The following is a 15,741-nucleotide window of genomic DNA, read 5'->3' as shown; positions in this document are numbered from 1 at the left end:
GGAGCAGGAGGTCTCAGCTGCTCTTCTCCATGGATAACGGAGGACAGGGGTGTTTGCAGCAGTTCCCTGCTAGAGGTGTAACAGCATTCAAACCCCCATCCTGTTTATTTTTGTGTCACATTTCAGATTTACTGTATGCTCAGAATATGTACGGTTAGTTTTATTTTTTTTTTAATCTTTATTATTTTATTTTTTTAAAGGTATCTGGTTTCTGAGTTGTCTGCAAGAATGGAGGTTTTGCATAAGAACACTGCAAGTCCTTTCCCCCCAGATCCAAGGCGTGTTATTCACCATCTCCAGCCCACAAACACACAAAACTGGTATTTGTTCCTCACAACTGATCAGAAAAGAAGATCTCAGATCCTAAAGCACCTCTTTGCAGCAAGAAAGATGAGGGTTCATGCTTTGAAATAAAAGGGGCTGAGAGACACTCACCAGTTTTAATCAATAAAGCCAGAAATACGCTGGCTCTGAGCTCACCCCTACAAGACCAGGGTTTGAACTCCCTGGGACCAGGCTGAAGATGTGCTGAGTCACCGAAGGACATCACCACGAACAAGAAAAGCCTCAGCACAAGATGCTTGTTAGACCTTTAAGCATTAAAAAAAAAAAAAAAAAAAAAAAACCTGCTGGAAATGATCCTGCCTTCCCCCCGGACAGCCCCCTCATCAGCAGCATTCACAGTGTGAGAACCCATTTCACCTCTCAGAGAGGAGGTAATTATTTCTTGTCAGTTAGGCTCAATCACTGAACTCTAAACAGCTGGTGGTATATCACCATTTAGCCTCATTTACCACCATGATAGCCTTTTAGCTGTTCTACATTTCACGCGTTCTCTGCCATTTTGCCCATAAATTCTCCTCAAAAAAAATCATAAAAATTTATGAGGGGGGAAAAAAAAAGAAAAAGCATAAAATGGAGGTGGCTAAGAGAAAAGGTACTAAAATTTTCAAATGAAGATGAGGTTGCATACCCCCAGCTGTGTGAAGTGCAGTGATTGAGGGTCTGGCTGATGAGGGTTGATTGCCTTCCTCCTGCTCCTTGCCCCCATTAAAGGAGAAGTGCATCCTCCCTCTGGGTGCGGCTGATTAACGGCAGCGCAGGGAAGACCTGGGAACAACTGTGTCTTCCACGTTTCGATGTGATCCATGGATTTTCCTGACCCCCTTCCAATAAACTAGCACCCTTAAACAGCCTGAAAGGTTTATAGGAACAGAAACTGGGAGGCATCACTTTGCAGAGGGACCAGCTTGTGGCAGCGTTTAAGATGGAGAATGTACCAATACATTATCACCTTATTCAGTTAAATGGGATTTGGCTTCCAGGATGGCTTTTGTGACACAAAAGTCCAGGCTGAAGTTGCATTTGGTAGTCACTGTGAAATAGCAAAATCCTGTTTTTATGGTCCAGGAGTTCCTGGGCTCCCCTGACCAAGTCCCAGTTACTTCCCTGGGGCTAAGGTTTTGAATCTAGCCACTGTTTGCAGAAGCCCCAGTTCCAATGTTAATAGTAATAATAAAGACAAGCAAATGATAGGAAGTGACAAAGAATAGGCTGACTTAAGGGCCACTGAATACCTGTGAGGGAACATTAAAACCATCCTAGAGCAAATCCAAAGCAGACCTTCTGTTTTATTGAAGATCCACCCAAGCACAAAGTGGTAAGGATCCAGATGATGCAGGAGTGTTATTTCTGATCTCATTTTCTATCAACTTTTCTTAAGAAATGAGATTTCAGAAAGATGTAAAAACAAACAAAACAAAACAACAACAAAAAATTAGATCATGCAATAAGTAAAATTAATTTTGCCTGTGTGGAGAATACTTGATGCCAGCCACCACTAATATATGTATTACCCAAAGAGCACCATCATATGCTCATAAGTACCTGAGCTGGGACCACTTTTCTCTGTGCAGTGCTAAACAGACACCGCATATTTGAGAGAGTGCCCACACTCCCTGTAACCTATCTTCCATTAGAAAAACAAACAACAAAAAGCCCCCAGCCTCCTCTGGGATGAGGGCTGTAAGGGCAGACAGGAATCCCAACCCCCTGAATACCTTTTGGCCACTATTAAAATACATGGAAGAGCTTTTTTTACATCTTGCTTTTAAACTCTTGGCCATTTCCACAAACCCTCAATCCCTGCAGGGTGGAATCCAGGTTAAGGAGGGATGTGCGAGGCACTGAGCGTGGTGTTGTGCACCTGATTCACCATATAGGTGCATGTAGGAGGGAAAAAAAAATGCAAAAACGCTATCCCTCCTTTCTCGTTAACTTTCCTCCAAGTAAAGATTGTGCGATGCTGTAAGGGAATACCAAAGTTTCCCTTTTTGGAAGACAGACGAATTTGTTTGCAACCCAAGGAAACAGGATTGGAAAGGGCTGATGGGCAGCTCTCGCTCTGTTGTCATAAAATCCTTCTCATGGGAGTACAGTCTTTTTATCAGCAATTTCATGAAAACTGGTTGTTAATTAGCAACTAACGATTACTGGAATAGAGCACTAGAATAAGAAGAATTGGAAACGTTCACTTCGTGTGTCCTCTCCAGAGCCTCCACAATGCAGAGCACATCTCCAGAGAATGACTTTCCCAGGTCAGCACCTCTATTTTTTTTTTTTTTTTTTTTTTTTCTTTTTTTTTTTTTTTTTTTTCAGCTGAAGGCATACCTTTCCTCAGTGATCGTTGCAAAACAGTGAACATGGGTGGATGAAAATACGTAATATACATCCCGCAGTTACCAGAACTGGCATTTGAAACCAAGGAGCAGTGGTGCTGTGTGACCAGTCAATTCTCATTGAAGCAATGTGCGGATGTTTTCTGTAGTTTAAGCCCTGGTATCTGAAAGGCAGAACATGCAGAGCAAAAGCAGAGAAAATCTTTGACAGCTGAACCATTCAAAATAAATAAATAAATAACCAAACAAATAAACACCCCCTGAAATCAATATTCAAAATAAACATCCTCTAAAATCATTATTCACAGGGGGATTCCACTTAGGGAGTTGCTTTGTATTTTGAAGTCCAGCACTAATTCCTCGTACTATACATACACATACTAATACTTCAGTTCTGGAAGTGCCTGACACATTGATCCTGAAAAGGCTTTTTTTTTTTTTTTCCCCCCTCTATGGCTCACCACATCTGTAGATCAGCTATCTGCAATTAATTCACTGCTCTTTCTCTTCCTTTTTCTTGGCAACACTCAGCTTACAGCAAAAATCCTTACTTATTAATACCAGAGTGCATGCTCTTGCACTTTGCAAGATTTAATTTAATCTCATCTTTATTATTCTAATTCTCTAGCTCATCCAATTCCTGTAAGATGCTCCAGTTCTCCTCCTCCTCCTCACTCAAGCCCTCCCTCACGCGTCTCCCAGCACGCTTGGTGAGCGCGCTCCCAACTCTTCATGCCCAAATCGTTACAAATTAATTAAGGTCAATCAAGACCAATTTTTGAAGCACTCCACTCAGCATCTCAAAATTTAATTTTAAAGGCTTACTTATTCCTCCCTTGGTCACTCCTTTTCTATCCCTTCAATAGCTAGTTTTTAGTCCCATTGATTTCCTCTTCAGCTCTGCATTTGCCAGCCTCCAGCTGAAGGTTTAGTTTTCCAGCCTTCAAAACACACTACTGCATGAATACTGCATTCAGGTTCCTAAAAAATAACACGTTCGTTGGTGGGAGATTTTAAATTTGTACTGGGTTTACGTGGTAAGGTTTTGGTAGCAGGGAGCTGCAGGGGTGGCCTCTGTGAGCAGAGCCCAGCAGCTGCCGCATAGCAGATCAGAGCCCACTCCAGCTGGCCCCAAAAGGACCTGCTGCTGGACAGAGCTGAGCCTTGAGTAATACTGGTTGGGCCTCTGGGAGACCAGAGTTAAGGGATAAAAAGGCTGTGCTACAGTAGCTGGGAGAGAGGAATCAGAAATGTAAGAGACCCAGCCCTACAGCCCCAAGGTGAGTGCAGCAGGAGGGCAGGAGGTGCTCCAGGCACACAGCACAAGTTCCCCTGCAGCCTGTGGAGAGGCTCCTGGTGGAGCAGGCTGTCCCCCTGCACCCATGGGTCCCACATGGAGCAGATCTCCACGCTGCAGCCCCCCCATGGGTGGAGGAGCCCCTGGTGGAGCAGGTGGATGTGGCCTGGAGGAGGCTGCAGCCCATGGAGAGCTCCCGCAGGAGCAGGCCCCAGGCCAGAGCTGCAGCCCGTGGACAGGAGCCCACGCAGGAGCAGGGGGTCTGGGGGGAGCTGCTGCCCATGGGGGACCCGTGCTGGAGCAGTTTGCTCCTGGGGGATGGACCCCGTGGGATGGAGCCGTGTGGGAGCAGTACTTGAAGAGCTGCTGCCCATGGAGAGGAGCCCCCGTGGGCTCAGTTCGCGAAGGACGGCATCCATGGGAGGGACCCCGCATGGAGCAGGGGTAGATGGGGGCCGTGAGGGAATGGCGGGGACAAAGCCTCAGGGGCTCACTGCAGCCCCCAGTCCCCAAATCCCCTGTGCTGCTTGGGGGGAGAATGTAGAAAAGGGTAGATGGGGGAAGGTGTTTTTTGTTTTTAGTTTCTCACAGCTCTATCTTGTTGATAATAGTCAATAAATTATATTAAAGTCCCTACATTGGCTGCTTTGCCCATGACAGTAATTGTTGAGGGATCTCCCTCTCCTTATCTCAACCCTTGAGCCCTTTCTATCATATTTTCTCCCCCTCCTCCTTTGAGGAGGGGAGTGAGAGAATGGCTGTGGTGGAGTTCAGCTGCCCAGCTGGGTGAAACCACCACAAACTTTCAGAAATCACATGGACTGCTATGCCTGATCCTAAATGTGATCTTAGAAAGGAAGATTGTTTTTCAGGTCATGATGCTGTCTTGAGATCTACCCCCAGTAACGATGTGACATGCTAGTAATGCTCCAGTGAAAACGTAGATATTGGATCACTGGTAGCCACTTCAAGTGATAGCAGGGTGATAGTGTGATTTATTACATTTTCCTCTGTGAATAATATTAACAGATTGTAAAGCTTCTCCTAAGTGCAAAAAGGCAGATTTTCTGACCTCTTATCTAAATATATAGTACTCCAGTGAAATTAACCTTTACTGATGGTGATAGAATTGTGTTCAGAATATAACTGATGGTGAACAGATTGAGTTTGTTCAGAGCTCCTTTATGTCATAACTATAAGCAGTATTTGAATGCAGAGATCTTTTATTGGACATGTCAGTACAGCTGAAAAAAACAGAAAAGCTTTAAACCCACATGTGTTTCTCCTATACTCATGTTATGAGCTACTTGTTAGCCTCAAGATCTTTTCAGCTGTTCACGCAAGCACAAGCCTCATGTACCATCACCTGTCCTCAGTCATTTGTTTTTCTGTTCAGGATGCCTTTGTACAGCTCTGCAAGAACCCTACACTACAGCACTGATGTAAAAGCAGGGGCCCAGGGATGCTACCACAGTAAAACAATATGGTATGTATGGCTCTTTTCCTGGCAAGTTTGAAGTTCAAGTTGTACATCAAAAGACAACAAAGCAATCATGAGGAAAATAAAATTTTATTCACATATTTTAGGTACAATAAATATATTTGCATGTTGACATTGTAAACATGGAATTACATGTAAAAAAACTTGCATGAGATTATTTTTGTGTTGCCATTTTTACATTCACTTAAAGAGGTATGACAAAGATCTCTTGTGCAAGTGGAGGATTTGGAATAGTTCAGTGTTACATTCACGAAATGAAGTAAACAGCTTGTGCAGATGATGCTGTAGTAAACATGAGGCAGATGAACCCCCAGTGGAGTCAGAATGATACAGTCGGCTGTTGAATTTATATTCTGAACTGCTAATAAACAAACTCTGTCATCCAGATTAGAGCAATACATTTTAAGTGATTCTCAAAACACCTAAATATATATACAGCATTTAAGACTTTATAGGTTAGGAAGGATCACATTCAGTAATAGTAATAGGAGGTAGAATTGTGTCGACAGTGCTTGTATTTCTAAGTGACAATAAAAAAGCGCTATTACTATCACTGAATTCAAGAACAGAACTCCTGAAAAAGTAAAAAGGATAAAAGAGGTGTTAATCCTGTTCCTCCTGGCTTGCCACAAATGCTAGAGCATCTATAAAAATGCTGTAATTCTCCAACACAGGTAAAACTGCAAAGCAAAACTGTTAAGTGGTATTTCTCCAGTGCTCTGGTATGGGCAGCATCTCCTAAGGTGTGACACCTGTAAACGCAACTTCAAATTCAGGTACTATGAAGTCTGCAAAGAAAAATATAGTATGCTAATGCTTCCAGCATGGAAGATTTAGTCTTCAGGTATCAAAAGGGCTGTAAGTGAGAACAGAACAGAAAATACAGCAAAAGATTGCATGCTATGCACTAAGATAGGATGAAGTCTGGAGGGATGAACGTAGAGTCAAAAGATCAAGAACATAACAAGGATACAAATATCCTTGTGGGAATGGAAAAATAGGGGCAAATGAGATGGAAATGAGGTAATGCACAGGGTAGAGGAAAAGGGCACCACAAGAGAAAAGAAAGTTGACTCATTCTAAGGGCAATTTGTGTCAATAAAAACTATACACAGTGGCATAGAAGATCAGCTGCGAATAAATTAGAGTTAGCATCTCATCTTTGGTGTGTCTGTAAGTGAAAATGTGTATAAATTAGAAATTAAACAGTTGAAGAATTTCGCTGCCTGCAAAAGAAATCCTGCAAAAGAAAATATTATTTAAATGGAAATAAAACTATTCAGAAGTCGGCCTGAGGAACACTAGGAAAAAATACAGCGGATATTAAAAACCGTTAGATGTACATAGAGATAATTTTGACCCAGTGAACGAATGCAACATTAACACAGCAGTGCTCTGTTTAAACAGTGATCTTCCAAGTAACTACACATAACATCGCAATACAGCTCCATTTAACCATACGCCTTTACAAAAACATTCTTAATGATTAAAATTATTCAGATGGTAAAAAATGGCTTAACCTGAGCGCTGTTACATGAAACAAGGAGTGCAACGCGTTGAAAAGCTGTATGTATACAAGGCCCATTTCCTGTTAGTTAGAAAAACGTGTATCCAACCAAGAAGTGAGAAAGCAACACAGGCACCTAAAAGACCCAGTGAGATTAACTTTCCCCTTGAGGTTTTGTCTAGTGCAATAGGGACCACACTTTCCACCAAAATAAGCATAGAAATAGAAAAAGAAAAATAAAAAAAATATATAAAATATAAATTAAAAAAAGAAAAAGCAAAAAAACAACCCTGCAAAAAGTAGTGTTATAAAGAACAAAATGATCCTTCCCAACCATATTATACCAGAAGATGGTATACGTAAGGATCCAATATGAATCAGGTTTTGTACACAAGGCCCTGTGCTCATGTAGACAATAAGTCATCTTCGTGATTAAAAATTAGGTTACAAAAAAACCTTACATAAAATCCTTAGGATTTAACACTAATTGAAGATAAAATACTTCCACAATTATGTTTATGAATTAATGGTTAAGGCATGATTTAAGGTAACATTGAAACAAAAGCCCTATGTTACCCTAAATGACCCATACATACCCTTTATAACATAGCTAACTTTATGCAACCTGTTCATTTTCCTTCAAATTTATTTCTCATCCAACATGCTGCTAAAAATTAAAAAGCACAAAAAATAATTTAAAAAAGGTTCATGTCTCAACAAACAAAAATGCCTTTTTAACAGGGAGCACGTGAAAGCCAGATTTCTACCTTCGAGCATCACAACCCACGTAACAAACATGGTACCAGGCGAAGGACAGAACAACACAATGCTATGCCAGAGAACAAATCCAGGAAATCTCCCCAGTACGACAAACAGGCAAAAAAAAAGCCAGCAAATGAAAACCCACACCCTCCCTCCCGCCCTCTCACCCGTAGTATAAGGGCAGCACACCCACACACACATACATACACACAGTTACTTTCTGTAACCATAGAAAGTGCATACAACAATTTCTCAGGTAACTGCACAATATAAAGCTAAACAGAAGATACTATATATAAATATAAAAAATACTATTTAAAAAATATTTAAAAATAAATAAAAAATTGTTTCTGATTCCAAGTAGCTAGATTATGTCGAGAAAAAAAACTATGAAGACCCTCAAGGCACATGTTCTCAAATAACCTACAGTTTTATAAAAAAAAAAAAAAAAAAAATCTCATCTAAACACTTGCAGTGGAAACCTAACATCAAACGAAAATGCTCAGTCTACTTGGCATTTTAGTGGCTGGAAGGCCGTATTTTTTTAAAACAGAAATTTGGAAATCTCAAGTTATTTTTCAGAATTAAACTGGGGAATAAGCTATGTATCCTGAAGATACTTTACAGATGGGATGCCAATATTCTTCTTGAAGTCATACTGGTGATATATAGGTGGACCAAGAACAATTACCCCGTCTAAATTTACTCTTACCACTACTTAGAGGGAAAACATTTGCATGGCAGCTCCTTCAGCTGTGAAAATGCTATGGACCCATCCTCCTCCTACCTAGCAACAATTGTACTGAGCTTTTCAAACACTCCAAATTGTTTCATCGTACATTATGTGCCACATCAATTGCTAACATTGTGATGAGAGCAAGTTTTACAAGACCAACTTGAATTATGTGTAAAACGAAAATAGCCCAAACTTTTGAGAACAGTATTACAAAGCAGACCTATCTGTGCTTGTACAGCAGAACCAAACAGACCTAGAAAACCATGCCTTAGTCTGACAGTGTACTCTGTTTTCCCTTTAACGTTGAGCTTTTTAAAAACCTTTCCTTTTTTTTTTTTTAATGTAGAACATTTTGCTAAAATACCACAGATCATATGGCCAATCCAATCTTTCAGTCAAAGCAAAATATGATTAGTTATGAAGTGAATTCTCCAGAGCTACAGATGAAAACAAAATAATTCCAAAAAAAAAAGATGGCTCAATATAATCACCTACTGGAGTTGCCTATTAAAATCATTATAAAATTATGCTAATAAAAATTGTGAACAAATAATACACAGATCAGGATGTATGTATTGACTTACTAGCATCTTTATAAAAATTTGAAGATATACACAAAAACACATCAACATTTATGGAACTGTATCCATTAAACTTAGATAAGACAACACAAAAAACTAACAGGTAGCTAAGATGTGTTTGACTGTAAGCACTTTGAGTAACATTTTAATTTTAAAAGTTCAATATTTACATACTACATTAAATGTTCCTTTTTTTTTTTTTTTGCATTGTATTTTGAATGCATGATCAAGAAAGAACAAGATAATGGTTGCAACAGATCTTCCAAGAAAGTTAACTTAAGATGTTCAGATTTAACTACGTGCTGAAAGAGAACATGGATGTAACACGTTCATCTAGCTTTACCTCTACTTCCTTTTGTGGTTTTTTGTTGTTTTTTTTGGGGGGGGGAAGGGAGGGAGGAGACAACAAATAGAACTAGAAGAGATGTACCACTCAAACTGATCATTGCCAACAGATCCAGTTTTAAGTTAGAATTTGAGAACTAACAAAACACAAACATTTTCACAAGTGACTCACCTAATTGCTACTTTTGCTACTGAGTTTAAGGTATTAGTAAGATATGGCGACAATACAGGGTGTGCGTATGTATGTATGTGTATACTAAAAGGCATATAGACATACATACATATAGTGAGTACGTTTACACGTGGTTCTGATACCCAGCTACTGCAATAAGCAGCTAAAATAACCAGCAATGCGCTGTACATTGTCTATGCACAAGCAACAATCTACTGCAACCACCTTTAAAGAGGATCCATCTAGTCATTAAACAGGCATTGTTTACGTTGCCTCCTACATTTAAATAGATCTGAGGCAATTTCACGTCTTTGTTCCAAAGCCACCCATTTTTGTCTTTTTTTTTTTTTTTAAACCCCAACTGAATAAAAATTCTTAAAACTTGTTTAAGTTGGCTGAACCTCAGCCTCTTTGGGATAGATTCAAAACCCAAAGCAGGAGCGTTTCTACAAACTTCTTTGACTTTTGAATCAAACCCATATTCTCAGGCTCCAAGAAACCCTCTAACCCCAATAACACATGCTTACGACAGGACAGCTGATCAACTGCAGATGTTCCTACTGCTGAACTCAGCTGCTGGCCTGTCTGGCATTCGCATCTAGCCCAGATTTCCAGACACACACTATTAGTGCTCCATTCCTAGATGTCTTCCCATCCTTCTCGGCACAGAGAAGCTGCTTCCTAACAGTGGGGTGAATAACTGTTTAATGACTCATTTTAAAGATAAGAATTTATTTTTAAAAATAAAAATGACATAACCTGAGGAGGTAGCACAGCAGTCCTAGCACTCATGGAAGTGAGGAACTACACCGCCCTTGGCAGAGCCAGTCACCGCCATCACCTGGCATTGGTCTTCAGAGTCAGCTTCCACCGGGCACTTCCTACCTGAGACTTGTTCTTTGTCCTGGGCTTAGGCCTATCTGAAGCACTAACAGCACTGTATGTGCTGAATGTAATTAAGAAATATGCTTAAATGGGGAACTGTACAGACAGATATAAAACTCACTTCCACATTAATATTCTCTTGATGTTATAGCATCTTGTTACTATGTTGGAAATGGGCTTAGAGCACTCTTTATAATTTTTACCAGTGCAGTTATTTCCAAAGTACCACGTTACTCTGTATCATTTCAGTGAATAAAAGCAGTTTTACCTAGAAGACTCAACAGTATTTATTAATCGTTATAATTTTTTTAAGCAACTTTTACTTAATTGAAAGCCTGGACCAGTCTTTCCGTAAAAAAGCCAAATGGGTCTCTGTTACTTAGTTACCATTAAACCTTTAAAAAAAAATCTATGCTACTATAAACTTGCTTAGTTCATCCTTCTGTTTTGGCCCCCATTCACAGCTGTTCCATTGGTGTTCTTCTGTGATTGCTCAGGTAACAAACCTACAAAGTTTCTTTAAGTCCCCCCATTCAATAGTAGGTGGAAGGCTTAATAGTATTCCTAAAATAAAGGATGAAGCAAAAGCTCACAGTCTAAAAACTAAGGAAATGTTCATAAAAACTTCAATCCAATATAAAGATGACATTTTAATAAGTTTATTCAGAAGTAACTGAAAAAAGTTGTTCCTTTGGCAATACCATCTAAATGGTTCTAACCAAAAGGAAATATTATGAATTTTACTTTGAATAAAATATAAGCTCCTTTATGTTTGCACATAATTTTTGCGAACTGCCACGTTCACCAGCAGATTCACAACGTCCTTATAGTCTTGTTGTATGTATTGGGAACAACACATCAAACTAAATCCTTTCAGTTATGGGTTTCTTATGGTTCAGTCAAAGTAAATCTCAAAGGAAGAAAAAAAATAATCAAAATAAAGCATAAGGCGATTATGAAACACTAGCCCAAAAGAACTATTAGGAATGCACCGCTCTTCCTGTGTAACTTTTTTTAAAGTGAGCCACTAAATATTTCTTTTTCCTTGTATCTGGCAACATCATTTAAAACAACTTAGTTACAACTTGGAGTTAACTACCCCAGGATGCTACTGAAGGGCAAAGATCCTTGTTTTTAAAAACCAAGGGAAAATACAGCAATGTTTTTCCTACACAGTGTTTTATGGAACAAGTGGAGTTGGAAGGAGAAGGTGGAAGTCTGTGTTGGAATAGAAAATGCAAAGACAGACTTAACATATTTACAAAGATAGAAACTACAGTTTTCCAGTGTCACCTCCAAAGCTTCTCAGCTTACTGCTATTCAGTGAAGTAGACCACGTTTAAATCTATGCAAGAATACTTTCTATGCTCTCAGATATACAACGTAACTAACGTGTTTTGTTTAGAAAAGTGAGTTCTCATTCAAATACCTCGCACTGAAGATAAGAGCAACCATTATCAAATATTCTTTGCTATGAAGAAAGTTTTTAGATCTTTCGGTGTAAACGTTCTCTCTCAAGTCACTGTGGTCACACAGTAGTATCTTGAAGAACAGTGTCTGCATGCACTGTAAGCATTTTGAAAAAAATCTGTAGTTCCATGTGGTTACAACAGAACGTGAACAAACTGAACAGAAATTCCACCTTTGCAGATCCCTCTCAAGTTCTGCTCTTCTTGAGGACATCTCGCTGCTTTCTGTAGTTCAACATGGCAATTAAAGACTGTAAGCTGAAAGGTTTCAGAACCTGATGGTTGTGCCACCGTGTCTCGTGTCGCTCCACAATAGGCTTCTGTTAGTGTATGTATTTCTCAGCAGACATCACTCAACTATCAGTGCCACATTTATGTGGGACAGATCTATCATGTGCCTGTTAAAAGAAACGTAAAACTCGTACTCAAGCTTATTCTAGGGATAGAGATCAGACAAGAAGGTTCTATGAAGGTCACCAATAAATAGATGCTTGAATAGATTAAGAGAAACATTGATCAGAGGAGACTAATTTCATCTTTTGAAGGGAGGGAGTGAACCAAAGGTTGCAGCAGTGCTTACTTACCTGTGGAATTTCTGTTGAAATGCTAAAGCATGTGCTGGCTCCTTAAATTTTGCTATGGCTTTCCGTTGTTGAGGAAGCATCTGTAAACTCTGTAGAGACAAAAAAGTCAAAATATATTTTTATTATTCAACTAAAATTACACTTAAAGAAAACTCATTTTGCATCAAACCTATCAAAATTTTGTTTTATTTCTTTTCTCAGAAACACTTACTGGTGTTTATGGAATGGAAAGAGACTTCTGATTGCAGTCAGGGGCCTAGCTGAAAGCTGGTATGTTAAGCAACTGTGCCAAAGGGAAAACCTAGACTATCGCCGGTTAAGCAAAGACCACAATTCTTCAATCTGATCCATACAGATGAAACAAACCCTGCAGCCCGACTTCCACCAACTGACTGCGAAGCATTCAGATGGGCACAGTCTCACTTCACACACAAGCACCTGGATTCGCTCACCTGACCTACATTAATGGATCACAGCATTTCACAGGTCAAACCAGAGCAGAAACGGGGAAAAAGTGGCAAACGGGCAAAAAGTTATAAGTTTTGATCTCTGGACTGTGTATCCTCGTGCTATTTCAATACAAATGGTTAGCTTTTGACAGACACTAATGATCCTGTGACCTTGATGAGATGATTTAGGACACAAATTTAAATATCCAAGTCCCAGTAATGGGAAACGATACAACACATTTGCCTGCAGAAGTCCATGAGATATATGTTTCTCTTACTAAGAAAGCAGTATTTCACAATGCTGTAAGAATCAACAAAAGGTATGTAGTATTGAGGCCTCTAGAACTAGAAAACGCCTCAGCTACGGAGCTGGAGCACTCATGTCCCTGTTCCCCGTTGACCGGTGGCCCTGTGGTCTTTGTAGTCATAGAATCAAAGAATATCCTGAGTTGGAAGGAGCCACCAGGGTCACAGAGACCAACTCTTGCCTCTACAAAGAACCACCAAAAATCAGCCCGTGTCTGAGAGTGGTGTCCAGATCTTCCTTGAACTCCTGCAGCTCGGTGCCGTGCCCACTGCCCTGGGCAGGCTGTCCCAGTGCCCGACCACCTCTGGGTGCAGACCCTTTCCCAAATGCCCAGCCTGACCCTCCCCTGTCCCAGCTCCATGCCGTCCCCTCGGGTCCTGTCGCTGTCCCCAGAGAGCAGAGCTCAGCGCCTGCCCCTCCGCTCCCCTTGTGAGGGAGCTGCAGGCCGCCATGAGGCCTCCCGTCACTCTCACAAACCAAGTGATGAGAAGTTAACAGCCTTACTAAGGTTGAAATTGATACTTCGGGTTAGAACAGTCTAACCACCCCCCCTAAAAAAAAGACACTTCAGAAATACGAGAAAATTAAGTTTTACAAATTAAATATGTGCACTCCCAACAATCCCTGAGAACATGCGAGAGGCATTCATCATGACAGAACATCCAGGATGGAAATATCCTGCTACACCGATGTCTGAACACAGGCCACAGGGATTTTACAGTAACTAGGTTAAAACATCTTCTGAAAGTTTCAATCACAATTTTGAAGCTCAATGTCACAGCGATTCCAGTATCTCACGATAAGTTTCTGAAGTTTAATTGCCTAGGCTGCAGAACACTGAAGACAATTGTTGTCATTCAGCTTCCAGCTCCCCACCATTCTCATGGCTTTGCATACAGAATTATATACCTACCATTCCTGCTTTCCATGCCTAAGTTTCCACATAAAGTCAGTCCAATTTTGCACTGAGCCTAATATGTATTAAGTCACCTCAAAACTTTTCTAGGTTTCCTTGTAATTTCCTGGTTGTCACATATAAATTTAATTCTCTGTTCCTGTGTATCGCCTGCACTTAGCAGCATCCCCACACTTGTCAGTGACTCTAGCCTTCTCTAGGTCAGTCTCCAAAATTTTAAATTCCATCTGCAAAAACTTCATATCATCTATTGAAGAAATACCAAATATCTTCAGACAAGCAACTGTTCCTTGGGAAACCACAAACAACCACACTCAATACATTTTTCAAGGGTAACATGCTTTGAGACGTCTCAGTGAAAGGATTTTTATCCAACTACTGTGTGCAGTGCTTGCTCAATCTCATGCAGCATTTTAAGCAAGATGTCAAACGTCAGGATGAAATTTGCTATTAAAATTGCCTACTTATATCTTTTTTGGAGCAGGCTGAGAACACGTTTATTTAACAAGAGCTGTGGTACCTGACAGTCGCATTTCTTTATTTTTAAGCCTGACAATTCAGCTGTAGGCTCTTTCTGTAGTTTATCCATCTGTGGATTTTGAAGTCATTAATTTTAGCACTGGCTACCTTGCACTACCTTGTAATTGACAGGAAACTTCCCTTTCACTACGAAAATCACAGAAGTTTAATATTTCCATTACTCTGACAATTTTAAAGTGAAAGCAGAGGAAACGATGAGGAAATTATCAGCTTCAAATTTGAAATAACTGAGAAAAAAGTGAGCAAAGTAACCAGCAGAAAAGTTCCAGTTGGTTAATTTGCACTGTACAGTTTTCGGAAGTCTTGCAATAAGGGAAAGATTTAGCTAAGTAACTAGAATTTGTTCTTTTCTGAGCTAGTAGCAATAGGATTTATCTAAAAAAAAAAACAAAAAACAAAAAACAAAAAAACAAGCAAATAGGAATATGTCTATTTTTTAACCAGAAAGATCTTTACAAGGTTAAGCACATTTTACCAACATGAATACTATCTAATTGCACAAAGCACCAAAGAATGAACTTGGAAAAAAGCTCAGTTCTCCTGTATGTATAGAAATCTGCTGGACTGGATGAGGGAGGTACTGAAGTTTGTGTTCTCCTTTACAGATGTCCCTTTATTATAACTTACAGAACTGTATTCTCTTGCCACCACCTTTTCAGTCTAGACTAAAGAATAAGTTTTAAAGACTAAAAACTAATTACAGCCATTAAGTAAAACATTTTTTAAAGAAGACACTTTTAAGAGTTAAAAGGAAGAAATGTAATTTTAAAAAAAAACAAACAAACAAACAAGAGAAGTAAATCTGTTTCCTTGATTACGACCCAAAGAACCTGAAACGATTAATATAAGAAAAACCTGTCTGAATCACTGAAAGGACAAATAGTTCAGAGAGCAGTTGGACAACAGCGAGTACCCTGCAAGTCCTACTGTCACCTCGTTCTCTCCCCTTTCCTGAGCTGCCTTTAGTTCTGCTAACAACTGATACTCACAGGATGTGATCATTTTCAGAAGA

General features: G+C 39.8%; 1 protein-coding gene across 4 annotated transcripts in view; it reads right to left on the bottom strand.

Moving 5' to 3' along the window:
• Positions 1-8,796: 8,796 nt before the first annotated feature.
• RBM33 (RNA binding motif protein 33) overlaps positions 8,797-15,741 on the bottom strand; it is a 99,547-nt gene continuing 92,602 nt past the window's right edge. For all 4 annotated transcript variants that reach the window (XM_032181036.1, XM_032181037.1, XM_032181039.1 and 1 more), the window contains 2 exons: positions 12,518-12,606; positions 8,797-12,331 (listed from right to left, as the gene is read on the bottom strand). In XM_032181036.1, the coding sequence (XP_032036927.1) occupies positions 12,283-12,331; positions 12,518-12,606 (138 nt within the window). In that variant the 3' untranslated portion in view covers positions 8,797-12,282. The remainder of the gene's footprint in view (positions 12,332-12,517; positions 12,607-15,741) is intronic.

Source organism: Aythya fuligula, chromosome 2 (assembly GCF_009819795.1).
Source record: "Aythya fuligula isolate bAytFul2 chromosome 2, bAytFul2.pri, whole genome shotgun sequence".
NCBI lineage: Eukaryota > Metazoa > Chordata > Aves > Anseriformes > Anatidae > Aythya > Aythya fuligula.
Note: the sequence above shows the minus strand (reverse complement) of the source record. Positions and strands in the feature narration are given on the sequence as shown.